This window comes from Castanea sativa, chromosome 12 (assembly GCF_040712315.1).
Source record: "Castanea sativa cultivar Marrone di Chiusa Pesio chromosome 12, ASM4071231v1".
Taxonomy (NCBI): domain Eukaryota; kingdom Viridiplantae; phylum Streptophyta; class Magnoliopsida; order Fagales; family Fagaceae; genus Castanea; species Castanea sativa.
The window spans coordinates 5056738-5083386 of NC_134024.1; the positions used below are offsets into that span (position 1 = coordinate 5056738).

Here is a 26649-nt window from a genome sequence, read left to right on the forward strand (position 1 = left end):
AATGGCCTCTTTTTCTATAAGTTTTGACAGAAATTCCAATGCAAGAACAAAAAGGAAGGGTGAGAGGGGATCACATTGTCTTAGTCCTCTTCGAGGTTTGAAAAAACCCAAAGAGCTACCATTAATTAAGACAGAAAAATGCATTGGTAACACGCTACATCACCCATTGAATCCATATTTTAGGAAAGCTGAAATTTGCCAACACCTTCTTGAGAAAGGGTCACTCTATTCTATCATACGCCTTTTCTATATCAATTTAAGTCTCATCCAGTCTGATTTCCCTTATTTCTCTCTCTCTCTTCCCCCCCCCCCCCCCCCCCAAAAAAAAGAAAAAGAGAAATATCTTAAAATTCTACCATAGTTTGCTCGGTCATTCTCGTTCTTCTATTTTTTAGTCTGTTTTCGCTATTTTTCTGATAGAGCTCTCATCCATATTTAAATATTGGCATGTGAGTGAGGCAATCACGTTAACACCATGTGAACTATAGAGTAATATGTCCAGTTCAGTTATCAGTATATACTTTACCCATAATACCACTTTCTGGCATTCAAGCTCATAAACAGCATTATTTGAACCCATTCATAGCACCATGAAAATCAAAACTACTCCGGCAGAATTTAATCTGTTACACCACAAAAATATGTTCTTCTCATATAAAACATAAGACTCCTGTGTTTTCTAAGATTTAATGGGTAAAAGATAGTTGCCAGCAAATTAGATTGATAGATGATATTCAACGACCACTTCCCCGCCTATTATCTTTGATCTCCGGGTCCCTGCAAATATTTAATCCAAAGGTGAGATAAATACATAAATTCAAAGTAAAGTATTGATATGCATATATCATGAGTCAGACCTCTGAATGTGATCAAGAATGAGAAGCCTTGGTCCGGGAGGTATTTTCACATCTCTAAGGGCACTGAAACACATCATGACAAGGTCAGGGTGATTTTACCTTAAAACAAATTGTTAATAAGTAATGAACTAGAAAGACAATAAAAATATATTGGAATAACAGAAGATGAAAATCCAACTACTAGCCTATCAGTGAGCAGAGGCAATGTGGTGTCTGTTAATAAGCCTTTCTTGAAATTCTTCTCGTAATTCTGGAGGCCAAGATTATTCAACATAGATCTTGTTTTGGAATAGAAAATATCTTCAGTTGGTGGTTGAGAGAACTTTTTCCCTAACTGCATAACCACACCTTAAGTGCTCAAATAGAAAAACATATTACAATATCATATACATACAAAGGGAAAATTATGATGAGTTGCCACCTTGTCACCCATTATACATCAACCTGTGAGTTGCGAGACCATTAATTGATCCCAAACATTCACATTTATCATTGTTGAGAAATTGAATATTTCAAGTTTTGCAACATCAATGTTGCAGGATGATATATATCTTTACCTTTTTTTCACGTGAACATTAAGACAACGTATAGAAGCAAAATATTTAAATGTATTTTCTTGATGAAGATGGTCATTTTCCATACTTGTATTTGTCATCACTCATAGTAGAGGTCAATAATATATTGTTGTTCTAGAAAATCAATTGCAGCCGTCATTTTGTACATAAGATGATGGTTTCCTATCAATTTTGAAGGGGTGCTACCACATCATAGATTCTCTCATTTACAAAAATATAATTTTATTATTATTGTTATTATTATAGGTAAGTGTGTTTGTGTTTGTGTGTGTATATTAGATTGCAAGCATACCTCAATCTGACAAATTAATGTCAGAACTTTTACCCCACCACAGGCACAGATTCATGTTACAATATTAGACTAACATCAGGGAACTCCACATTAATAAATGATATGTGCAATGTCACCTTGTCACTGTGATGTGTATGTAGATTCTACAATAATCATGCCTCTTGTTGCAGTTATTGAAAGTTAAGGACTAGAAATAAGAATGCTGTAGAATATGAGCCACTCACCTGGAAAAGTCCACCTTGAACAAGAGCAAAAAAAAGCCCAGAAGTAACAGCATTTGCTGCCAGATTTGGGCCACCCATGCCACTCACCAATGAAAACGTCGCTCCAGAACCAAAGGCTGCCACCATGCTGCAATGATAAAACTACTAATTGTAAGAAAGTACATGGGATAAGAATGAGGACAACACATAACTAAAACACTGTGTTGACAGTTGATCAATCCCCACACCCCCCTCTCCTTATTTACAAGAGAGCAACATCCTATTAAAAAAGAAGGCTCAAATTCAATTTAGTCTTTCAACTTTTACTTCAATCATCAAATTATTCCACAAGGTTTATTTTCTTGTCAATTTAGTCCCTCACTTTGTCAAAATGAATCAATCTAGTCCTTTCATTCAAATCTGTTTGCAAACATTGCCATTTAAACATTTTTTTAGCTTAAAACACATTCATGAGAAGCGCCATTAAATAGATCTTGTTGTTGGATAAGTATTATTTTAAAAGTAATAATAACAAATGTTTAAATGGTTTCAGTTGCTAACAAATTTGGACTGAAGGACCAGAATGACTCATTTTTACAAAGTGAGGACCAAAATTGACAAAATTAAACCTTACAGACTATTTTGACAATTGAAGTAAAAGTAACGGGACTAAATTCAATTTTAGCCCAAAAAAAAGGTCAGTCCCAATCCCTTCCCCTCCCTTGATACATCAGAGTTCGATGGTAAGATTTATTTGTACAGTATCCAAGGACATCTTCCCATATACATTCAGAAGATTCTTTTACCAATACACTAATGAGACCCAACACAAATTTCTTTGGTCACATTGAAGTGCACCCTAACATGAATCCATTATGAGACGAAATGCCCACAGAGAGAGAGAGAAAGAGAAAATTTGAAAGCTTTATGGCAGCATATCCAAAATCTCCTAAGAAAATAAAAATTAGTCCCCAGAAGCAGCTCCTATCTAAAACAATGAGTTCTGATAGGTTTCAGCTTTCAGCAAACAGTGGGAAGGCTAACATTTTATCTATAATGGTTTTTGTACATACATATGTATGCCCATTCAGCCACTAATGATGCCTTCTAGAACAATCAGGAAAGCTCAATCCATGGATGTGTTAAATACTTAAATTGAGTATGGAAGGAAAAAAATGCTTAATGTATATCACTTTAATCAGCTTTGAATCTGAATTATATAATTTCAATTCATAAACTTTGCATGATCTTTCCTACCAATCAACGAAAACAACAAAATATCCGAAAAAAATTATTGCGCTGAACCAGTCTGTAACACAAGAGTAATAAACAAACTATTCTACTTTGCAAAAAAAAAAAAAAAAGGTTCTTTCACAATTTACATATAACCTTTTTTCTATAGGTGAGTTACATGCACCCTCCACTCACAATTGTGGAAGGAGGAATTTTCATTTAAGCTAGGGCTCATTGGCACAATTTACATATAACTTTTTATAACTAAATACGCAATTCAGTAGTCCTAAGCAAGGATGGATGTAGAATGTTTTCTTGCAGTGCAGCATGGTTTTATTTATTTATTTTGGGTTGGTGTGGGGGGGTAGGGGTTGATGACAAAAGCAGATATATAATAAGAACTTGGATGCAAAATAAAAACTAAGGGGGCATTTGGAGGTTCCTCCTCTGGGATATTTAGATCTGAGCAGCATCATTGTTAACATTTGTATTGCTCACTAGCTTAGGACACTTCCACACCAAAGACAATAAAAAAAGTTATAACATTTCCCAAGAACATAGAACTCTTTCACATTGGCTGCTACGACAAAACAGAATATGCAAGGTGGTAAAAATTTCTAATAAGAAGCTGTAACACCACATGAAAGTAAGTACGGATATCTTAAACAATTAAAAAAAAAATGTCAACAAAGCCCAAATTCCATCTAATTGGAATTGGCACATCATAAACAATACCACATAAATAAAGGGAGAACTAGTGAAAGCTCACCTAGACTGGACATCCTCCTTGCCTCTCAGTCGTTTCATGACACAGGATATGCCAGCATTGACACCTGTCATCACAGCAAAGTTGCGAGCTTGTACCAACGGACCCCCAGCAAGAGCCTGTAATCAAAGTAAACCGTTTCTCATATATCAACGAAATCCTAGAACCCCTCCATATATTAAACTTTATCACTACTTCAACTAACCAGAAGTTTTTACAATCCCAACTTCAATTCAATTTTTGCATTACTAATAACTAGATACTTACTTTCATATGATGTGAAACCAATTTTACAACCATGGATAGAATCATGATAGTTCACAATATGGCTATAATCATTTAAAACCCAATGACATAAAAAAAACCAGCTTTTCAACACAAACTAAATCTTTTAAATAAACTATAATCATTCAGTTAATCCAACATAAGGAACGTTTTGAAGTAATAATGAAAAAGAAAATGAATTTGCTATGTTTTAGATTGTTTGCTAAATTCCTGTGTCAAAACAAAGTGTTGTAAGGGTTGTAATTGAATCAAATTTGGGTTGTATCGATTAAATTGTGTTAGGGTTGAGTCTAAGTTAGAAGCTACTCAAAGAAGATGAGGTTTTAATTTGCTCAATTATAATGAGTGGATGACCTTTTGCCCATAATGAATTTTTGAGTGAAACTCGGAATGGTTTTGTCCAATGAATAGGTTTTTCATTGGTTTTCACAGTTCATTATCAGATTCATGTGCTTGTTTTACATCTTTGATACTATTAATTTGGTGAATTATAACTGTGGTTGAAAGTTGAAACAACTGTTTGTTTGTACTACTTTGTTTGGAACCAACCATAACTTGATCAAAAAAAATCCACTGATTAGTTATTTGGGGGGTCAAAATAAGATTTTCAAATAGTACCAGAGCAGTTAGAACATAAATTTTCAAATCCTAAACTTCAAAACTTAACCTAATCTACAAAACCCAACAACGTTGTTCACCTAGCACGAAAACAAAGATAGGAAATTGAGTTTTAAAAACAAAAAACAAAAAAACAAAAACCTGGGCTTGTTTGAAAGAGGCCATGGCTTGTGGGTTGAGGGAAGCGGCCTGAGGAGGAGGGGTTGGCATAGAAGACGAAACGTCGTTGGTGAGAGTGCCCATGAAGCCACCTATGGCGGCGCCCTGGGCGGCGCTGGTGGCGGTGACGACGGCGGCCTCGACGGGCAAGGACTGCTTGGCTAGCCAAGCCCTGAAGCCAGCTTCCAACTCCTTGAAACGAGCCTGGAGCTGCTCTATTGGGTTCTGCTGCTGAGGCATGAGCTTCGCAACCATCACTCCCTGTTTTCCTTGCTCCATTTCCTTTGAATCAATCAATTCGTTTGCTGCTGCTGCTGAGTGCTGACTATGGTTTATTTGTTGTGTTTTTATGGATAGATAACCGATGACAGTACAGTAGGGCTTTCTGGTTTTTTTTTTTTTACCTACCTAACCCTGGTCTTACAACTTATTTGAAATATTTTACTGGAAATTGAAAAAAAAAAAAAGGTTAGAATTTTTTCATTTTTTCATAAAAAATGTTTTCAAATGGTTTATTAATATATGCCCTAAAAACATGTGTTAACAAGACTCTACTTATTTTAACTATATAAGGTAAATAAAATAAAATAATAAAATACAGGTTGCTGAATATAAGATACATGATATAAATACAGCTAAGAATTTAAAATAAAAACCCACAAGTGGATTTTTTACCCTTTTTGGGTAAAGAGTAACATGGGTTTGAAAGGGAGTGGTTGAATGTTTTTAAGGGTGAAGGAGGTTTAACCGTGATTTGTTATGTAATTTTTTTAATATATTTAGTACTTAAATTATCTTTATATTTATTAATTTTTCATTCTTGAGGTTAACTTGGTTGAACGGCTTGATTTGAATTGGGTTTCAAAACAATAAAGAGTAAAATAATGGTTCTTATTAGTTTTATTGTATAATTTTTTTTTTTCTTTTTCATAAACAAACACACACAAGATAAGGGAATAAGGTTCTAACTTTTAACACAAAGATGTACCATAAATTTCATTCAAAAGTCATGATAGCTTTTATTAAGGAATAATAAGGTAAATTATAGTACACAACACACAACAAAGTATAGGAAAAACAAAAATACATCAAAACTACACACATCAAAACAAAAAGATGGAGGATAGGTCCATGAAAGATGGAATTATTCATCCCAAAAAAATCACTAAAGATGGAATTTGGAAGATGTGAATATGGGCATCCCAAGTAAGACAACAATGAGCTCTAAAATGGCTTAGGCTTTGTTGGTTTACTTAGTTTATTATGATTTTTTAATAATGTATAATTAGGAAAATTACACTCTATCTCCTTTAATTATAATCTCTGTTTACATTTACCCTTGAACTATAAGAATACAAGATCAACCCCTAAACTAATGCTCAGTAATACTTTAAACCATATCATCTATTTTGGTAGTTAAGTTGGATAGAAAAACAAGTCGTGCCATAAAACTTAGCTCACAAAGACACAAACATAAGCGAATCATAGTATCCTAAATTAGCATGGACATCTAACGAATTGTAGTTAACGAGAGTTTATTTTCGGCATATAATTAGAAATAGATCTGGATCCGTTTGGATATAGTTGAAAACTGATAACACTATAGTGAAATAATTTTTAAATGTGTGAATAGTATCGTGGGACCCATTTTTAATATTTTTTTTTTCAAATAAAGTGGTTATAGGTCACGTGAATAGTACATGAACAGTGCATAACAGTGCGTGAACAGTAAATTTTGTTCCCTTTGAAACGTGTGTAGCAGGAAGAAAAAAAAAAAAAAAAAAAACTCAAAATGCAAAACGCCATTTCAGTTAAATCCAAACACCAATGGGTAGGTCCGTTGCCTCACATGCTAGGTCTTGTTCTTAATGTTAATGTTTGTTTTGTGCGATATGTCCCATTGTGGATATTATACATTCCTTTGTAGTTGATGGATAAAATTTATGATGGTTGTAAGTGCACAATTGTACCTGGACCCAAAGACTATTATGGGCTCAGGCCCAATAAGCCTTAAACAATGAAATTTGTAGAGTATGGGCCTGAAATCTAGATTAGAAGTACTGAGAACTTGATAACAGGCTATAGTGTGCAAACACTTGTAAATAATGAATGATAATTGCAGATGGACCTCCTCGGACATGAGCCGAGGACTACTTCTGTATTATTTCTATTTCTTTCTTAAATATTACAATTCTTAATTTATTTATTGGTTACAGACTGGCCCCCTTAAATACTTCTTTTCCTGATACTTTATTCCATGTGTTACTCAAACCCCTTCCCCTCTAGATATTTCTTCTCTTAGTGCCTTTGAATAGTGACCAGAAGTTTCAGTTCTACTGTTCAGGGGGTCACTTCCCCATTAATGCGGCCAGGGAGGTAGATGCAGAGTCTTTAATGTGGAGGTGGCAGCCTTTGCTCATGATATTTTTCTAACACCGGTGTATCTAGAAGGTTCAGGGTTTTCCCCTCTTAACCAACGGTCTTTCCGGAATTCTGCCTTGACCTTCGTAATGAATCTCCAAGTTCTCTTGATGCTGTCCGAAGAGAAACTCACCCTCGGATGTGTCCTCGGACCCTCGGCGAATGGGCCGATTCGCAGTACTAACAAATTCTTAGTTCAAGAACAGATCGGCCTTCCTTGCTAGAGCCTAAAGACCCAAATGCTCGTTTGGGTCCTTTTACTTCCCACAATGGTAAGATTTTGGTTCACGCCAAACAGGTCTAACACATTTTAAAACTTGCCAATTTTGTCCATAATCCCAATTTAATCCCTAAACATTAAACATTGTTAGGCCCGTTAATCAATTTTATCTTACTTATTAGGGACCAAATTTGAATGTTTTAGATAAGTTAATGAAATTTACCTAATTTCCAAACATTTTTTACCCTTAAAAAAAGAGGAAAAAAAAAAAAAAAAAACCAAGAAAAGGAGAAAGCATGGACATCTGAATTCTGGTCATTGCAGAATAAAGGTTTCAATGCGTTCCAAACAAAAACCTTATGAGTTGTTAATAATGAGTCACATCCATGAGTGGGGATAGTGTAATCCAAGAAAACAAACGATCTCGCCCTGAAGAAAAAACTCGTCCCGCGTAATCCAATTCCCATTTCCCTCCCTCCCTCCCTCATTCATAAACTCAGCCGGAGCTCCCTTATTCCGGCACAAACAATCGCCCACTCTATTTCCGGTACCATCCTATCCCTATTCTTATTCCTCTCATTTTTTTATTTTATTTAAAAAGTTGCTATATTCCATAGCAACTTTTTTTTTTTATTTAAAAAATTTCAGGAAAGTAAAAGTTAGGGCTTAGTGTTTCTGCTTCCTGATTATGTATGCAGCTAATTTTTTTACGAATTTCATGTTTTTACTTTTTTTACCAATTAGTTTTGTATGATACATTAACAAGTAACAGTACTTTTTTGTATGTTGAATTTTATTTATTACTGTTTTGGTGGAAGTAGATCCACATTGAATCAGGACTTGGAATTTTCGGCTGTGGTTAGAATGAGCAACTCAAGGGAGCAATCTCCGGATTGGTTGCGTACTTTTCAGGTATCGAAAAAAATAACCAATTTAGTCCTTACTTTGAGTAACTAGAGAATCATAATGATTAATTATTGTGTTAATTTAAAGTTGAGGTTACATAATTGTGTAATTTTGTGTTTGGCAATGTTGTGATAAAATGCTATACTAGTAGGTAGGGTCGTAGCTCGTAGGTCGTGATCTGAGAATGCAGGAAATAGATGTAAGAGCTAAACACATTTCTGTTGGAGATGTTTAGGTCTGAGGTTGAAAGTGAAATGTGGAGAGTTTGACATTGCATGTGAAACTTTTCTGTGTTTCTTTTTTTTCGAGGGAACAGTTTTGATATCTGTTGATACAATTGAAGTGACGGTGAAGATTGCTAATTTTCGTGGTTCAAGGTGCTTTCGGGTTTGGCAATGTTGTGATAGATGCTGTGCTAGTAGGTAGGGTCGTAGGTTATATTCCGAGAATGATTGAAATAGATGTAAGAGCTAAACCTGTCGTGGGGTTTGTGTGTTGTTTTGATGAGTGGCGCCTGCAGAATATGTGAAGCTAAAATTACGTATCAGTTTTGGACGTGATGTATCAAAATCTTCTTGTAATTATCTTGCATCACATTGTTATACTTGTATGAAATTGGATTCCATTCATGTGGTTGGTCTTCCTAGAGCTCGCTAAATCTTAAGGTCGCAATCATTGAATTGTTCGTCTTTGTTACTTTCCATTCGAAACCCTTAATGGTGCAGCTATTGAAGTTCCCTTTTACCTTTTTACATCTCTATGTTGGTGCTAACTGTAAAAGTCATGCTTTGTTGAACAGGCACCAACTCAGTCAACACTGACATTGTCGTCAGATTCTGAGCCATCACCAAAAGGTAGCCCTGCATCAGATTATGAGCCTTCACCAAAAGGTAGCCCTTCAAGGGCGGACATAGTTGATCTTGACGAGCCAACTCCGGAAAAATCATCTAAAATTCCAGAGAAAGACATGAATCAAGGTATCGTTCTTGGTGAAAGTGGTGCAGGTTCTTCGTCCAGTAAGCCATCCAAAGCAAAGTCTGCGAAAAGAAGACTGAAAGTAGAAGATCAAACACCTCAGCAAAAGAAGAGCACAGCTAACAAAAAGAGAAAAAGAGGTATGTTAGGGTTTGGGAAAACCATTTTATGTTCCTCTGAATGTTGAGTCCAAATTGAGAGGCTTTAAAGAGATGAATCACATAATCCTTGATAATATACAAATAAAATAAGAATTTCTAGTTTTAAGTCTTTTGACAAAAGCTTTAAAAGCCTTTGTTTTATACTTTTATATTTATGATACTTAGAATGTATTCCCTGGAATTCCATAACATTTGTTTTCTGATGATGATACAGGAGATGAGAGTGACAAAAAAGTTGCCAAGGAAGAAACATTAGAGAAGAACACAGAACCTCATGTAAGAAGCATTACCCAGTCATTGCTTCACGACTTTAATTTGGTGAATTGCCTTTGATGTATAACAATTACCAGCCTCCTCTTCAAGTTTGCTTTAAGTGATCAAAGGTCTTCACTCATTAGTAGGCTGTGATTGATCCTTATCATTTTTCCTTTAACTTTGTTTTGGGGCCTATCTGATTCAAGAAAACAACCAATTGCATTTTGTTTTCTTGAATAAATGAATTTAAAAATAGAGCATGGCCTAAGTTTAGTTGTTTGACCAAAGGAATTGTAACATTAAGGTAAATAATTAATAGTACATGCGTTGAGAAGGCATTTCTGTTTTATCTTAATCATCAAGTTTTCTTAAGCACTCCTGGACATGCCAAGGACTTTTTAACACATGTAAAAGTAAAACAGATTTTGCATATGTTCAAATTATTAATTGCTTGTAAGAGAACTTATCTAGTGTTTCCCTGTTAAAGTAAGTCTTTATATGAGTGGTGCTCAATGACTTCTTTGATTGAGGGGTTGTTAGATTTCATGGACTCCATGGGTTCTAGATAATTGTTTTGTTCCTTCTTGTTTTGTATTTAATTTTTTTTAAAGCTCTCTTCTCTTGTATACCCCTATGTACTTGATGAGTTTTTTTTTTTTTTTACCTATTAAAAAAAAAAAAAATCCCTGTTAAATTAAATTAGAAAAAAATATGATCTCTCTTAACTAAATAATTATAATTATGAGAAGACATTAATTGACAAGGATCCATAGAGCTGACCACAATTTAATTATAACACCGCATTCTTTTTGCCATCTCATGTTGATTCGCTTGCAAGTTCACTAATTTGAAGGAGATATTTGGGAGCTAGATGCCTCTGGGTTGTTTATAAAGTAAGAGGCACTAGTACTTTAAGGTAAACTGGATTTTATTACTATAGAAATGGAACAATTGCTTGGAAAGGCCTACTTATGGTGTAAATTGGTTTTTTAACTTCTTCATGTGCAGTTAGTCCTTGCTTGCACACTGTTGAAATCCATTCGGTGTTCCACTTTCCTCTGTAGGTAGAACTCCCAAAAATTTAGTGGGCTAATCTACCAAATTTTGCAAAATGTTATATCTAGACCTCTTTGTGGATCAGAAATTGTAATGGTGTTATATCTTAATGGGAATTAGGTTGATTTTAAGCATAAATCTAGCTTGCTTTCATTTTGTCTTTTGCTGATGACAAGAACTTAATGTTGAACAGGAACCAGTTTTGACACTATCATCAGATTCTGAGTCTGGTCAAGGCTATAGCCCTGTAAATGAGGACCAAATTCATCATGGAGAATCTTCTGACCAGAAAACCTCTGAGTTCCAAGGGGGAGCAAAGGTTGATGATGACGCTCTTAGTGGCAGTGATAGAGAGTCTCCACCTAAGAAGGCTTCAAAAGGAAAATCTCCGAGAAAGCGGCTAAAAGTAGAGGGTCACACACCAATTAAAGAAAAAAAAATGAATGAGAACATTGAAAACAAAGGTATGAAGTGGAACTTGTGACAGGTGAATTTTTTTTTGCTAGAAAAAGTAATAAAATCTCTAATAAGGTAGTTTATACATTTATTCTTTACTTAACTTATAAAAAAAGGGTAGTGGTTAATATTAAACCTTTTCATAATGAATGCAAACATGATTCTCTCTCTCACTCACACACACACACACACACACACACACACACACACACAGGTGTGTACTGTCTGTAGAGTTTTGATGCTTGTAGTATCTGTTAATGGTGTAGGAAAGAGTGGCAATGTGGAAATTGCAGAGGAAGAGACATCGCATAGTGAACCTCGTGTAAGAGAGATGATTAGTTGCTGTAATACTTTCCTATCTAGTCGTTGTCTTAATGAAATGTCTTGTCAATCTATAACTTGCAGGCCTCCTCCTCAAGGTTGCCTTTGGTACTCTCTGACAAAGTCCAGCGCACGAAGGTAGAATAACAACTTATCTTGATTCTTTTCTTGTCATTTGATGTTGGGATATTAAGCTGCTGTTTCAAAATGAATAATGCTACTGTAATCAATTTCCTAAGTATGCTGTGAGGTCAATTTTTCGTTGTGGTTTATACTTTGGAGAAATATACACTAGGGTTTAACTGTCCAGGGGTGAGATGACAATAGTATTCTGAGAACTTACTTGGTTCATTTCTGCTTGCCTTCTTAGATTCCTAGGTGGATTCACTACATATTCCATGCTCTATGAGTCTATGGATTTTCTGGCGAAATATTTCTACGCATATTCATTTTTAAGTAGTGCTGCTGCCTTCTCAACCCCCGCCCCAATTAAAAAAACTCCAATTCCCACTAAAAAAAATAAAATTATTAAGATTTGTCATTTGTGCAGGCACTTATTGAATGTGAAGGGGATGCCATAGATTTGAGTGGCGATATGGGTGCTGTAGGACGAATAATAGTTTCAGATACATCGTCAGGAAATCATGACTTGTATTTAGATTTAAAAGGTAAATTGAAATGTGCAGTTTCCCTCAGGTTGATGATGATCCATGGTCTTCTTCTACATTGCGTCCATATGTGTACATAATAATTTCTTTCTGTTTATAAAAGAACCATAATATAGATTGACATTTTTTCAGTTTCTATCAAAAAATTCTCCTGCAATGTGTTTTCAGTATTAAAAGAACAATGTCAAAACTCAAAAGACATCATCTGTACCAAATTTCAAAGAATAAGTATATTTTTCTTAACTTTACACTTATATTGTTTGTCCACATGTTTTCTCAATGTATATGCCCTCGGCACCTAATCGGCTAATCTCTTCTATTTTCCTATACAGATTTTTTGTTGATTATTTATCAAAAATAAATATTTTTTGTAGACCTTAGTTTTGTTTAGACTACGTGACAGCTATTTTTTTGCATATTCCATACATAACAGCCTGCTTCTGATTGGTTTAATTTTGGCTACTATTTCAGGAACCATATACCAAACAACAATAGTTCCTTCCAGGACATTTTGCGTTGTAAGTCATCAATCTCCTTAAAAAATATTGTAGTGAACATCTTGGTCTCAAAAATTGTTACCAGTATAAATGTTTTGTAGAAACCAGAAATCTCTGTTATGATTTACGTAATAAACTACTTTTCAATTTTTATCCTTAAAAGTGACATTGCTATGATATGACACAGATCTTTTCTTGTTCAGGTTAGCTTTGGTCAGTCAGAGGCAAAGGTGTGTTAATTTTTTGCTTAAGATATCTCCTTTGGAAGATGTATATATGTAGTTGATAAACTACCGAGAATTTTTTTTTGGTCTTGCTATTCATCTCTTCCCTTTCTTATTGGTGCTATTTCCCTAATTGTAGCATGCATTAGAGAGTACAGTGAAATATATAGCAGAATAGTAGGAAGTGTTATCTGATTTGTTGGCTCAACATTGTATATTTGTTGATCAGATAGAGGCTATCATGAACGACTTCATTCAGCTTAATCCACAGTCTAATGTATATGAAGCTGAAACTATGGTTGAAGGTTGGGTTCTTTTTCCAAGATTTTCCATGCAGTGTTTGTCTCATCATTTGACTTTCTTCTTTTCCTTTTCCTTTTTATTTTTATTTTTATATTTAAAAATCCCAAACATTGCTCTTCATTCACATCCACCATTTTATTTGAGCAGGAACGCTGGATGGTTTCTTGTTTGATTCAGAAGATGAGGCCGAAAAGATGCCTAAAGCCATTTCTAATCAAAATGATCAGGGCATTGAAGGACAAACCAATGGAAAGATCAAAGGGAAAGCTGAGAAAAAATCGGTATGTTCCCAACCTTCTTCCTTTATAGAGCATCTCAAATTAATTAAATTACGCTGCTTCTGTTTTAACAAGTTCCCAACTTTTTTTTTTCCCATAAAAAAAAAGTTACATGGTGGTGCATTTATGCTTATTTGAGGGAAATCTGTATGCAGGGGGGTGTCCGGAAGAGAGGCAAAACTGCAGGCGGAAAGCCCCAAGCTCCAAAAAGAGTAAGAAAGAAAAATCAAGTTTCAAAGAAAGGCAAGACCAAGAAATGAGAGACAAATACGTTTTGTATTTTGCATACATGGCATAAGATATAAACCATTAATGACCAGATATTAGTTCTGATAGTTGACAGGAGTAGGGGTAGAATTGCTTTGTATTAATTTCAGTGACAGATTATAGTAAAATGGTGGTCATTGGTGCTTAAATTCATAAAATTTAAGGTTTTAAGGAGTATATGCTGTTATTAGTTTCTTTAATTTGACTGTTTCTGCTGGTGGGTTGATGAATTACTTACTATATTCAAAATAGATTACTCTGCTTTTGATTGCTACAATTTAGTTAGCCAGAAAGTTGCTTCATCAAACTTATAGAAAATTTATACTTTTCCCTCTCTATTTTTTTGGTACCACTGTTTCTTTCTTAAACCATTATATTGATGTGTGTCTCATTATGAGTCTGACTAATTGGATATTCAATGATACATCTTAAACTGTTTCAATTTGGAAAGACATGCAATATGAGTTTTGGCCTGCTGCATTCCTTCCAAGATTATTATGAATATTGTGGCAATTTGTTGAGAAAATAAAATATAAATTGAGTGTGGTCAATTTGAGATGATCAATATCTTGAACTTGAAAGAGGAAATAGACATTTTTGGTTAATTTTTTGCTTAATTCTCATAAATGCCTTCCATGTACATATATAACTAAGGATGAGATAACCTCATCACAATCTTATCCTAACAAATAGGAACCAAGTCCTATTTAAATTTCAATACAGCTTGAAATGAAATTCAATCCTAATCTCCTAATCAGCTACATGATATTATTTGAATTCAACTTAAGAACTTTATTTGAATTTAACTTGAATCTATCCTTATCTTGTCTAATTTCCGGACACAACACAATTAAAATACATGGTTAAGCACATTTTGACAACAGGTCACAGAATTATGTATTTGCTACCATGCACTTGGTACACTCAGCAGAATGCACTGTCAATTCCTCTACAAAAGAAATCATCTAGTTTAATTGCTTTCTCATTTATGCTGTCTTGCAATCCATTGTGCTTGATTCAGTCAATATTTTCTTTCAAAGGCACGATTAAGGTTCTCTTCTACGATTGAGCCATGCTGTCAAATGCTGTGAAGTAGTCATAGTATACTCCGAAGAGTAAGTTTAAGATGAGTAGAAGGATTGGCATTGGAAGGGGTAGGCGGATGTTCGAGGAAGAAACTTTGCTCACTACCTCCCCATTGCTTGGCTCTTCAATTGGAACCATGGGATCATCAGATTTTTTCACCCTGCGTCACAAATTATTCTCAAATTTCAGGTTCCAAGGCAGGAGTGGCAGCATGTGCACTTCTTGTATAACTGCTGCTGTGATAGAAAAAATGATATTTAGCAGTTGAATTTAACAGAATTGAGGGGAGAAACAGTACCCATTAACACTAGGGCAGAAAACAACGGCATATTCATTAGCCTTGCATGTAAACGTGCTTGTGCCATCATCAAAAGCATAGCTATAAGCCCTTGGACAAGCGCTCTTAAAGATGGTTGAATAAGAGGAGGGTTGGCATGTCGTTGGGTTCGCAAACTCCCCACTGCAGCAGTACTGGTCCAATCCAAATGCCCCACATGCACTCCTACATGCAACCACCCCTCCTTCCTCTTCTCCACCAACTACTTGAAGCTCCTTTGGGCAACCTGTTTCATTTCATGGTTGCATTTAGGGGGGGTTTCAGGTTTGATCATTTTATAAGTGAAGCCAAATCATCTTGTAATCTAATTTCCTACTTGCAAATTGCAAAAGTAATTTAAAAGCTTACCCATGTTGATATTTGCAGCGCAGCCTGTGGCATTGCATGCTCCAGATGCCCCCCTTGGTGCGGCAATAAGTGGTATATTGTAGCCATCTACAAGGCTGACATCATAAAAATCTAACCCATTTCCTGTTCCAAGGGTTATCTCAAAGAGGGATGCAGGTGGAGTGGCGCCCATGCCATCACATTCCAGCCTTCCTCCACAGTCCCCTGTTTGACATTTTCCAGCTCCTGACTCGTCAAAAGTGCACCCAGTCCTTGCCCATAGTCGTCCTGACCATCCTGGAATAGTTGGAATGCTGACACTTTGGCCCGAGTCTAACCGGAATCCAGTTGATGATAGTTGAGGTGTCCCAGCACCCGCAAGGGTTCCGGGCCATATGGTGTAGGGGCAGCTGTTTGTTATTGTGAATGTGCAAGATGAGCAAGAGAAAAAGAAAGAAATGACAAGAAAGACAGTAGGGAACACCCAGGATGTCATCATTGGCATTGTTGAGGATTCTGGTTTGTTCTTTAAGTTGTACTTTCTTCAGGTGAAGAGGAGGGAAGGAGGGAAGAGCTACGGAGAAGGATATTTGTAACTTAAAAAAGAATCTGTGAGTAGGGGATAAATTGTGTGTAATGACAATACAAAACCAAAGGGTCACGTTGCTTTGATGAAATTCTCAGCCACAAGATGATCTTTTTGGGTTTAGAATTGCTTTTATATTGGATGGCCTCATTAAGAAGCAATTCCTTTCTTTAACAATTGCATGGGGACACATTATACACGATGAAAGCCAAATGAGATCTCTCTAATCACAGAATCTCATAGGTTTCCTTTCGACGAATCAATTGCGTGGTTCAGATTCGAAAAATGCAATATTATGGATGGAACGCCCCTGAAAAAAGTGACCTCAGATTCTTCATGTTGGAGCAATACATTATTTAATCAGACAATCAATTCTAATTTAATCTTTTCAACGAAACAATATTATTTTACAGACCCAAAAGAAGAATTTGCTTTAAAAAGTAAGGTAAATCACTTTCTATCCTCTTAATAACTCCTAAGATTGGAGGGAAAGTATCCAATCTAGTTTCACTATTCATGATAGTACTAGATTATAAACAATAAGTGGAAAGACAGGGTCACATGTAGATGTTAGCATGTAACCAACCTCTTTAAAGATCGTTTGCTGTGAGAAACTGTGTCAAGTGCATTTCACCTGACTCACCTGACCACTTTATCCTTGCAATTGGATCTACTGTTCCCAGTAGAGGAAGTAATCAGGTCCACTCTCCATAGAATTTAACAGACACTTCCTTAATATTTGCAACAACTATGATAAATGGTCTTATGAAGACACTACCTTCTGAATCAATTAACCAATCCATAATAAAAAGAACAAGCAGCAGGGGACAGATAGATGTAGACCAATAATTCAATGCATCAATAGAAATTAACAAACTAATTTGATGCAAACAAAACTGTCTAAAACACAATTTTACAGAACAATCTTTGGTAAAGTAAGGATTTGCTATTTCCTACAAAAATTGAGCAAAAAAAATTTACAAACAGGGAAGCACTTTTCCACCATTTTAGGCCTTGTGATATCTTACAGGCAAGTAGCTGTAGATTCAACAGGGCTTAAACAGATAGCTTAGGGACCAAATACCATGGTGAATACCGCTGGTTGGAAATTAACATTGCTTCAGCCAGGTTCACAAGGTTCCATCGCTTCCATTAACAATTGTTTGCTGTTCAGCTTATCAGCTATAAAGACCTCCCTTTACCAGCCAACTCCCAATAAAACTTCAAGAAAAGCCAGCCACAAAATTTATCCATACCAGCAATTTGATCAACAAATCAAATAGTTCCTGAGCAGAGGTCTTCCTACCACAATAGCCTTCTGATCTGCCATACTGGAGGTTGTGGCTAACCAGGAGGATGTATGATAGGACAGGATGTACAGCTCAACAATTATCAGAGAATATACTTGGGCTAGTTCAAACCCGTTTTGTTGGAGCCATGGTCATACTGGTGACCATAGATGGGTAAGGTAGTGACAAAATACGTCCTTGATCCCACATAATCCAAAGAAAAGATACAACATAGGCTGTAGCTTGTCAAAGTTACCACTAAGTATGGCTTACAATAGTCAGCAACCCAGGAGAAAACTAACCATAAAAAAGAATGATATCACAAAAAAAACATGTCTATGGATAGCTGAGCATAAGGTCTTCCGATTTTCCTTCCCTAACAAGGATGTACAAAGAGCATGACTAAGGGAATTGTTAATCACTGGGAATTCTTCCATATTGCTACACGCCATTGGCAATATTATTTTAGATTAAATTCAGCAGGCTGACCTATGTTTCTATTATATAGTCCCTCAAACAACCCACATGTTTGAAATGAACAGGAAGGATACTGTTCTTCAGTTCACCAGCATCATCCAATGCATCCCCGTCTCCACCAAGAAAAGAGCTATATCTCCATGAAAAGGACACCTACATAGGAAAGAAATAAAATCATATATCAGAAATTTTTATTATCAGTTGGAGAAATTGTAAAACAGATAAAACTGATTCATAAAAACAACAAGCACTTTCAAACTCTTATGTATAGTGGACTTGAAACCTGCAAAACTAAAAATTACTTCAGAAATTCATGTCAGCTCAAACTGAGGAAAGGCAAAAAGTAATAAAAAGATGAAAATAATATACAGGAGTTAAAGCCGGATCATTCCTTTTAAACCTGCCATATAACCAAGTTAAGTTTATGTCAGACAACAATAAAAAAATGTCATTAATATGAAGAATCTGGAAAAACCTGTGCTGTACAGCTCAGCAGTATAAAAGAACTGATTAACCATCAAGGGTCACCGTATATAGGTGAATACAATACAAATGATATGACCACATAAATTGCCTTTATACATTACAATTTACACATTCACCAAAATGATCACAGAAAGGGAGGGAAAATATCAAAATTAAGTACCACTACAATCAACACTGTAAAGTTGAATCAAAATCATGGTTCAAGTCACCTAAAAGCACCCTGTAACTATCATTGTTCAAATCTCAGACCAGCTAAGAAAGAAACAGAATTCAATTCAAGTTTCATAAACAAGTAACAGAGCCTGTTTAAGGAAGAGCTAAATTGCAGTAAATGAGATTAGAAATATATAGTGTTCCTACAGACAGGACGGACACATCTGGTCCACCATTTAGTTACGCGAATTAAGTTCTATTATTCTCCATAATCGTTCCAGGGAAAAAGAAGGGAAAAATTTAAAGGAACATGATTAAGAAAATTGATACTTGTCTTTTCAGTTATATCATAGATCTAGCTCATATCCATGCCATCTCCAACTTGGCTGCAGATTGGGCTGACAGCTGAGAAGGACCTCTCAAAAGGAGAAGGATGAAACTGTGCATCCCGTCTGCGCTTACAGGCATAGCCATCAGTAGGGGAATTCTCTGGCTCAAGCTTCCTCCGGATGCCTCTCACAGCCTGTTCCTCCACCGGTGTAAGGGGGAAAATTTGCCCGCTAGCTCTGCAAAGGGAGCTATGGTTATCATATAGAATTCTCTGGTTACAGTTTTTGTCACATATGTGAGTCAGTCCTGTTAGTTTGCAGCGGTACATATTTCCACAAACACGCTCATTTTCACATTTCCAGTCGCATTTGTGAACAGCAGTCGGCCCATCTCGGCCTAGTATAGTTGACAGAAAAATAACGTTTGCAGGCCCTGCTACCGCCATGGATTTGCCACACACCTCCATTGCAAAAATCAGACTTCTTAAGTTTCAAACTTTATAGATTCTGAATTCCAGTCCCAAACGCTCTGCAGAGCCCAACACAACATAGAAAATTCGTCAATTTCATCGCTCTAATGAGATGACTTTATGGTAATGCCTAGCTCTCGGCATTCTTAAACGAATTCCTCTATAATTATTCCGGATAAATATCTGTAAGCTCTAAAATCTATCTAACAGGATCTTACACTCTTATTCAAATCATGAAAAAAACATAAAATAAACTTAAATGTCTAAGATTCTAGATCCTTATATTATAAAATAATATCCACTTGAAAACCAGATAGCTACTTAACAATTAACAATAAAAATATTTCCTCACTCATCCTTTTTCTTTTTCTGTTCTCTTGGGAAACAAACTGTGCCTAGAGGACATTTAATTTTACATAAGAGGTATATACAAGGAAAAGAAACAAATGGGTTGTATATAAAATTGGAAAATTTTGAGTGGCATTAACACAGTACAACTCATAGAAGCTGATCTTCCAAAAAGAATTCCTCTTTTGCCCCCCCAAAAAAGAACTACATAAAAAAATTGGACCCTTTCTTCCTAATTGTACATTCTTTCATCAAGTAACAGTACTTTCATTAACAGATCTGTACTACCACCAACTGAAACTACCTCTCAAAAACATAAAATCTCACAAAAATTGAAAGAACAAACACATAATGATCAAAGAAACTGAAAATGATACATGGGTTGTCGGCTATATGTTAAAAGCTAGGACTTTTATTTCAAAAAAAACAACCCCACAAACAAAAAAACCAAAATTTTAACACGCACACACAAAATAATAGCCTAGACATAGACATAGACATAGAATTATGAATAAAGATACATACTTTGTTGCCGTTCCAACAGTGAAGCAGGCGAGTCTCCACCGAACCTGTATTAAAAAAAAAAAAAAAAACCAAACCAAACAAACACTAAAGCCTATAACACGACTCCCTCTCTCTCCCTCTCTCTCTCTCTCTCTCTCTAAACAGTGGCTATAAGGTGAAGAAAAGTAGCTATAGAAGAGGGGGAAAAATGTGAGAAGAATGCGAATGGGGTGGGGTGGGTATTTATAGATATTAAAGGACTATTCGAATGGTGGTTGGGTTTTGGGTTGGGGTTGACGTCCAAGTAATAAAGAAAAAAACGAGACTTTAAAACTTAGATAAGACACAGTGTCTATGTGTGAGAGAGACACACAGAAAATGTGTGTCTATGTGTGAGAGAGACACAGAAAAGAGAGAGTTAGAGAGATGACTTTAGGGGAGAATGCAAATGAAATTCACATGAAATTGCAATGTACATGACATTTCTCTTTCTATCTTTATTATTATAGAAAAAGACAAAAAAGGGACACTTTGGTCCTTAAACTAAATTTTCAATTTTCTATTAATATATAAATACCATTTAAGGTAGAAATATCTTAGAGGGAGAGACAGATATATATATATATATATATATATTTATTTATTTATCTTTATCCTTTATCTTTTGGCCATTTTTATTTGAGCAAGGTTACCTTCACAAATTATTTTATAATATATTTTTTTATAAATAATTGTTTTAGTAAATTTTTACTATTTTTTTGAGTAATAGTAAATTTTTACTGATTCTTATGTAAACTTACCATTAAAATTACTCACCAAATTACTAGTTTGTAAAAAAATTATAACTTTTAACATTTTTTTATATTTGGTTTTGTTTTCGTAAAAAAAAGATCACTTCTTAAATATTCATTAGTAACCTAACACTTCATAATATATTTTTCCAATCAACAACAATGTAATTTATGTATTTGGCAACATTTTAGAACCCAAAAAAAAAAATCATGGAAGGTTATCATATAACACCAATATAAAGGCTGGGCTATCCAAACGCGTTGCTATTTGCGTCTGCGTTTCCTTGAATAGTTTATGTGTACTGTTCACAGGTCCCGCAAGTACCTTTTTCAGCAAATATAACTTCTGAATTGGGTCACACGGTACTATTTACATATTTAAAAATTATTTTATTATAAGTGTATTCAATTTTCAGCAATAAGCGTTATTCAAACAGACAAAAAAAAGAACAAAAATAAACATTTTAAAACGTCCAAAATGACCATAATTGGAAAAAAGGCACTTCAAAGTTCAATTTTTTTTTTGTCGTCTTCTTCTAATTTTTAATTTTATTTAATAAATATATTAAATATGCAAAAAAAAGAAGAAGTGGGTAATATTAGAGGCAAGTGCAACGACTGTGACGGACTTTAGATTAATCTAAATTTTCCTCACGTGTCCAGTCCCAACGGTTCTCTCTCTATCTTTTTACCTTTTTTAACGGTTCAAACGCGCTCTTTTCTGTTGATGAGACCGTAGACTTTTATTATCCAATCAACACTTGACACGTCTAACTACCCACCGTAATCCTAGCTACGCTACTGGTCACGTTTACTTTTCTCTTTTTTCCTTTTTTTAAAATTTATAAATTTTAAATTCTTCCTCGTTTTGTGGAATAAAAAATATGGACCAAAATTTACTTCAGATTTGGGCCTCAGATTCGGGTCCACCATCTCAATATGAGACAAACCGAAATTTCCTGGGTTTTCAAAACGACGTGTCGTTTCGTTTCACCTAATTGCGCGGAATTAGGGTTTGTTTGTTGCAATTGGATCCAAATCTCGATTCGGTGAGTTTTTTATTTTTATTTTTAATCTTTTTTTTGAAGCTCTTTGTTTGGTCACTGAGAAAATTTTGCAGCGATTTCTTGAAACCCAAAAAGGTAAGTTTTTTCGTGGTGGTGGATGTTAATTTTTCTTTTGTGTGAATTTGATTGTGATTTTGATTGGAGCCACTACTGTGTTTGAGTTATATTCGAATGAATTTTTGCACAGTTTTAATTTTGATAATCAATTTTTTTTCAAAAGTTCTTTGTTTGGTTACTGAGAAAATTTCGCAGCGATTTCTTGAAACCCAAAAAGGTAAGTTTTTTCGTAGTAGTGGATGTTAATTTTTCTTTTGTGTGAATTTGATTGGAGCCACTACTGTGTTTGGGTAATATTTGAATGAATTTTTGTACAGCTTTAATTTTGATAAGCAATTTTTTAAAAAGAGTTCTTTGTTTGGTTACTGAGAAAATTTTGCAGCGATTTCTTGAAACCCAAAAAGGTAAGTTTTTTTCGTGGTGGTGGATGTTATTTTTCTTTTGTGTGAATCTGATTGGAGCCACTACTGTGTTTGGGTGATATTTGAATGAATTTTTGTCCAGTTTTAATTTTGATAAGCAATTTTTTTTTTTAGGTTCTTTGTTTGGTTACTGAGAAAATTTTGCAGCGATTTCTTAAAACCCAAAAGGGTAAGTTTTTTTCGTAGTGGTGGATGTTATTTTTCTTTTGTGTGGATTTGATTTTGATTGTGATTGTGATTGGAGCCGCTACTTTGTTTGGGTGATATTTGAACGAATTTTTGTACAGTTTTAATTTTGATAAGCAAATATTAGTAACTATTTAACTGAGTTATTGCGTTTGATTAGCTTTTTTTGAAGTATAGGTTTGTTTAGAATGAAATTTTTTTAAGCATGTTTGTTGGTATGAGATATATTGGAATTCAGATCTAATTTTTGGGGATCCCTAATCACTAATCAGTTATACCCAAAGCTTGAATTTAGCTTCAATTGATGGTTTATGACCAGCTTCTGTCAGCTTTCTGGTGAAGCCGTAGGATCGATTAACTTGATCAACTTTGGCTTATTTATTTTTTGGATTGCATATCTAGATGTAGGCTAGGAAGCAAGGACATGGTATGGGTATGGGTATGACACAGCAACACGAAAAATTTTTGGAAAAATTATAACATAAAATAGCTGGTACAACACTGATATAACACAGATATGACATGAGTATGGTACCCTAAATAAAGTGTCTGTGCTTCCTAGGATGTAGATACGAGTTTCAAGCTGGTTTGCTCTTACTTCCATCTGTGTTTTGAGTTATTCACTGACCTGTTGATTGTTTGGTGCTACACTTGATTTTGAACTTCATGAGTGGAACTAAACCTTTGAAGTCTTATATATCGTTTCATGCTTTCGTGTTTGTTTGGTAGTCCTGTAGAGGCCTTATGCTAAAGTTTTGTATCATTTCTTTTATAACCATTCTGTTGAAGTTCCAAACCAGTGGAGCTTCCAAATCGTGGTTATGTTTATTTGTCTTCTAAACTTTCGTTTTCATTTATTCCTTTTTATCAATTTTTGCATTGACGATCAATTCAGTCATTCTCCATCTTGTCTGTACAAGGTTATTTGTTTTTTTCATCTTAGAATTGCTCAATCCAAAGCATAGTTTGTAGGACTACTTCCTGTATCCAAAAAAAAAAGAAAAGAAAGAAAGAAAAAGAATTCTGCTTTTCTTTGCTGAATTGTGTTATGTTACAATTGTTGTGCCAGGTAGAGAATTATGGTGGGGTTTAGAAATAGGTACATGATTGTGGAAGTTTTCTTGGATCCTAATAGAGATCTTGCTGGGCATGATCCCATCATTATTACCCAATTTAATGTCTCAAAAGGGATTAAAGACAGCATTCTTGTAAACTTTGGAGAGTGTGGTCTTGCTTCATCACTTGGATCCTTCCAAGGTAAGTACCATATTGCCAGTTATTAGTTTGCCTTTTCTCTTATTTATGCACGCTTGCATTTTACTTTCAATACAGTGTCACATCTTCAATAATCATTGAACTTCTTGTTTATGTGTAGTCAAGTATGTGAATCCCATCACAAAGCTTTGCATCATTAGAGCTTCAAGGGAAGAGTACCAAAAGGTTTGGTCTGCCATCACCATGGTTAGGAGTATTGGAAATTGCCCTGTGCTATTTAACTTATTGGACCTAAGTGGTAAGTCAAATAACAGTGAGATGGATACTCTATTGGCCTGCTGATAATGCTTATATATATGTGTGTGTGTTTATCATAGTTTGAATTACTTAAATAACTTATATTTCTTCATGATTAGCATAACAAAGATGCAAATCTAATTTTATGTACTGCCATACGGAACTTTTTTCTGAAAATTTATCAGATTTTTTCATCTAACAAAATGGAATATAATACCATTTTTTTCTTTTTACTAGGGAGTATAAAGGCTTGTAGAAATGTAGCCTTGAAGTATGATGAGCTAAAATTTGAGCAGTACAAACTTGTAGTTGGGGCTTGTCTCGCCATCGATGCTATTCAGCACATGCAAAACTGTCTAGACAAGATCAAAGTTTTGGAGCACTGAAAGTATTGCTAAGATCAAAGGGGGTTGGGGGTAGGGCTGTCCAGAGTACCCGACGACCCGCCGGACCCGATCAGCCCGACCGAAACCGACCCGTCACGGCCGGACCGACACCTTCGACAGGTCGGTGACGGGTCCCGGTCTTCAGAACCCGACCCCGGCGAGTCGAGTGATGGGTTTTGTCCTCAAGAACCCGATCTACCCGACCCGCCCGACAAAACCTCAAAAAGAAGCTGAAATCCGGCGACATTTGGGTTTCTTAGCTCCGATCTGGCGACGTTTGGCATTTCTTTACTCAAATCCGCTCAAATCCTCACTCAAATATGCTTAAATCCGGCCAACTTCGGCAAGATGAAGCTTAGATTTGAGGAGATCTAAAGAGAACTCGACTGTATTTGGTAAGATCGAGCTTAGATTCAAGGAGATCCGGCAATAACAAGCTTCAAATAGAGGAGATCTGACGAGATCAAGCTTCAATTCGAGGAAATCCGGCCAAAGCCCAGCGATTTTCAGCAAAAACATGTACAATCCGGCGAGAAAATGCAGAATCCAGTGAGTTTTTTCAGATTCCGGCGACGCTTTTTTTTCAGATTTCGATCCTTTCTTTATTCCGGCGACCCGCCTGGCCCGCCCGGTCCAACCGACGCTCACCCGCACCCGAAACCGACTCAATCGATTTTTCCAACGGTCGGTTACGGGTTCCTCCGCCCCTCCACCCGACGCCGGCGGGTCGAGTCCGAGTTGGGTCCAAAACCGACCCAACCCGACCCATGGACAGCCCTAGTTGGGGGTGGCTTAATCAATGGATCCCAGACTCTCAGCCCACCGCCAATAAATTGATCCCATTTAAATCCTCCCTCCACAGTACTCCACCCTCACATCACATACCATTGGCAAATACGAAAAGAAAAGCAATACGTGCACATGAGCCACGTGTGTTGTGTATAAAAGCCACTTGACTTTGCTTTTCTCTTGGTCATTCTTCCAATTTACTCAGTGTGAAAATGGAGACTAGTTCTGAACATGAAGCTAAGGTTGAGGATAAGCTGCAGGTTGTTCCTTCAACTAAAGCAAAGCTCAGTGAGTATGAACTCTGCCACTCAATGACATGCTGCTTTGGAGTGGATATTGTCTGCTGAGTTGTCTTTTTCTATTGAAGGTTTAGTCTTGGTTTCTAAAGAGAAATGATGTGTTGTTATTCAGAGTATATTGGCCTATGACTGGTTGTTGTAATTATTGATTAGTGAAGATAATTAGTTTCAGTCAGTTTAACACTTAGCTAGAGATTCAGTTCAGTTTGTCAGAGATTAAGCTTGAGTAGTTAGTAAAATATTTCTGGTTTACAATCCTACTTACTGATATTAAAAATAAAAAAAAATGTTTTGGGGACTCTGTATGTTTCAATGGAGATTTTTCCCCCCTTTAGTATAGTTTGGTTGCTGTCAGAACTGTGGAGCCAATTGTGTTTTTGTGTTTGTTTTTGTTATTTAACATGAACAACAGAACATGATTTTGTTTCTGTATTTCTCTGTTTATGGGGCATGAGGGTATCTATCTTATTGATTAGATCTTCAAGTTTCTAAAATTTTGTTTTTCTTGTCATAAAACTGATTGGCTAGTTGCGTGTATTACGTGTATGATTTTTTATGACCTCTGGTTTCCTTTTAATAAATTACCTTTGACCTATGCGATGCACGATATAGTTTAATAAAAATAATATTAATTTACTTTTCACAATGACAAAATCTTTCTTTTTATTTTTTTAACATTAGAAAAAACCTTATAAAAACAAATAAAGTTTCACTTTACAATATAACATACACTCTAGTTATACATGTTAAAA

The 26649-nt window shown here is 35.5% G+C and overlaps 5 protein-coding genes across 9 annotated transcripts; 2 read left to right on the top strand and 3 right to left on the bottom strand.

Annotated features, from left to right (window-relative positions):
* Positions 1-538: 538 nt before the first annotated feature.
* On the bottom strand, positions 539-5412 carry LOC142620899 (chloroplastic import inner membrane translocase subunit HP30-2-like). The gene is made up of 6 exons (XM_075794206.1): positions 4971-5412; positions 3930-4045; positions 1949-2075; positions 1043-1191; positions 858-920; positions 539-777 (listed from the first exon to the last, which is right to left on the bottom strand). The coding sequence occupies exons 1-6, from the start codon at positions 5265-5267 to the stop codon at positions 735-737; spliced, it is 795 nt and encodes a 264-aa protein (XP_075650321.1). The 5' UTR covers positions 5268-5412; the 3' UTR covers positions 539-734.
* Positions 5413-7913: 2501 nt separating this feature from the next.
* LOC142621265 (uncharacterized) lies at positions 7914-14196 on the top strand. Its single transcript, XM_075794583.1, has 13 exons — positions 7914-8176; positions 8451-8541; positions 9335-9650; positions 9886-9947; positions 11176-11446; positions 11705-11760; positions 11844-11897; positions 12310-12427; positions 12899-12945; positions 13128-13154; positions 13378-13453; positions 13599-13732; positions 13885-14196. Exons 2-13 carry the CDS (start codon positions 8494-8496, stop codon positions 13987-13989), a joined length of 1314 nt encoding a protein of 437 aa, XP_075650698.1. The 5' UTR covers positions 7914-8176; positions 8451-8493; the 3' UTR covers positions 13990-14196.
* A 707-nt stretch (positions 14197-14903) lies between these two features.
* Positions 14904-16397, bottom strand: LOC142621266 (thaumatin-like protein 1). Its single transcript, XM_075794584.1, has 3 exons — positions 15768-16397; positions 15381-15645; positions 14904-15242 (listed from the first exon to the last, which is right to left on the bottom strand). Exons 1-3 carry the CDS (start codon positions 16249-16251, stop codon positions 15056-15058), a joined length of 936 nt encoding a protein of 311 aa, XP_075650699.1. The 5' UTR covers positions 16252-16397; the 3' UTR covers positions 14904-15055.
* A 2492-nt stretch (positions 16398-18889) lies between these two features.
* LOC142621267 (uncharacterized) lies at positions 18890-20553 on the bottom strand. Its single transcript, XM_075794585.1, has 2 exons — positions 20410-20553; positions 18890-19595 (listed from the first exon to the last, which is right to left on the bottom strand). Exon 2 carries the CDS (start codon positions 19531-19533, stop codon positions 19093-19095), a length of 441 nt encoding a protein of 146 aa, XP_075650700.1. The 5' UTR covers positions 19534-19595; positions 20410-20553; the 3' UTR covers positions 18890-19092.
* A 1521-nt stretch (positions 20554-22074) lies between these two features.
* LOC142618519 (putative ribonuclease P/MRP protein subunit POP5) lies at positions 22075-26448 on the top strand. Of its 5 annotated transcripts, XM_075791466.1 has the most exons (5): positions 22075-22228; positions 23981-24168; positions 24287-24424; positions 24661-24832; positions 25590-26441. In XM_075791466.1, exons 2-4 carry the CDS (start codon positions 23991-23993, stop codon positions 24807-24809), a joined length of 465 nt encoding a protein of 154 aa, XP_075647581.1. In that variant the 5' UTR covers positions 22075-22228; positions 23981-23990; the 3' UTR covers positions 24810-24832; positions 25590-26441. The 5 variants fall into 5 exon arrangements, with proteins under 5 accessions (XP_075647581.1, XP_075647576.1, XP_075647580.1 ...); XM_075791461.1 differs by having other exon boundaries at positions 24661-26447; XM_075791465.1 differs by lacking the exon at positions 22075-22228 and adding an exon at positions 22269-22321 and having other exon boundaries at positions 24661-26448.
* Positions 26449-26649: the final 201 nt, after the last annotated feature.

Coding starts and splice junctions, on each gene's coding strand:
- LOC142620899 (XM_075794206.1), bottom strand. CDS start 5,267: ATGGAGCAAGGAAAACAGGGAGTGATGGTTGCGAAGCTCATGCCTCAG. Junction 2,076..3,929: donor AAGGAGGATGTCCAGTCTAG/GTGAGCTTTCAC, acceptor TTATCATTGCAG/CATGGTGGCAGCCTTTGGTT. Junction 1,192..1,948: donor TTCAAGGTGGACTTTTCCAG/GTGAGTGGCTCA, acceptor GTGGTTATGCAG/TTAGGGAAAAAGTTCTCTCA.
- LOC142621265 (XM_075794583.1), top strand. CDS start 8,494: ATGAGCAACTCAAGGGAGCAATCTCCGGATTGGTTGCGTACTTTTCAG. Junction 9,651..9,885: donor TAACAAAAAGAGAAAAAGAG/GTATGTTAGGGT, acceptor ATGATGATACAG/GAGATGAGAGTGACAAAAAA. Junction 9,948..11,175: donor AGAAGAACACAGAACCTCAT/GTAAGAAGCATT, acceptor AATGTTGAACAG/GAACCAGTTTTGACACTATC.
- LOC142621266 (XM_075794584.1), bottom strand. CDS start 16,251: ATGCCAATGATGACATCCTGGGTGTTCCCTACTGTCTTTCTTGTCATT. Junction 15,646..15,767: donor CGCTGCAAATATCAACATGG/GTAAGCTTTTAA, acceptor GAAATGAAACAG/GTTGCCCAAAGGAGCTTCAA. Junction 15,243..15,380: donor TTCTGCCCTAGTGTTAATGG/GTACTGTTTCTC, acceptor TTTGTGACGCAG/GGTGAAAAAATCTGATGATC.
- LOC142621267 (XM_075794585.1), bottom strand. CDS start 19,533: ATGGAGGTGTGTGGCAAATCCATGGCGGTAGCAGGGCCTGCAAACGTT.
- LOC142618519 (XM_075791461.1), top strand. CDS start 23,991: ATGGTGGGGTTTAGAAATAGGTACATGATTGTGGAAGTTTTCTTGGAT. Junction 24,169..24,286: donor ATCACTTGGATCCTTCCAAG/GTAAGTACCATA, acceptor GTTTATGTGTAG/TCAAGTATGTGAATCCCATC. Junction 24,425..24,660: donor TAACTTATTGGACCTAAGTG/GTAAGTCAAATA, acceptor TCTTTTTACTAG/GGAGTATAAAGGCTTGTAGA.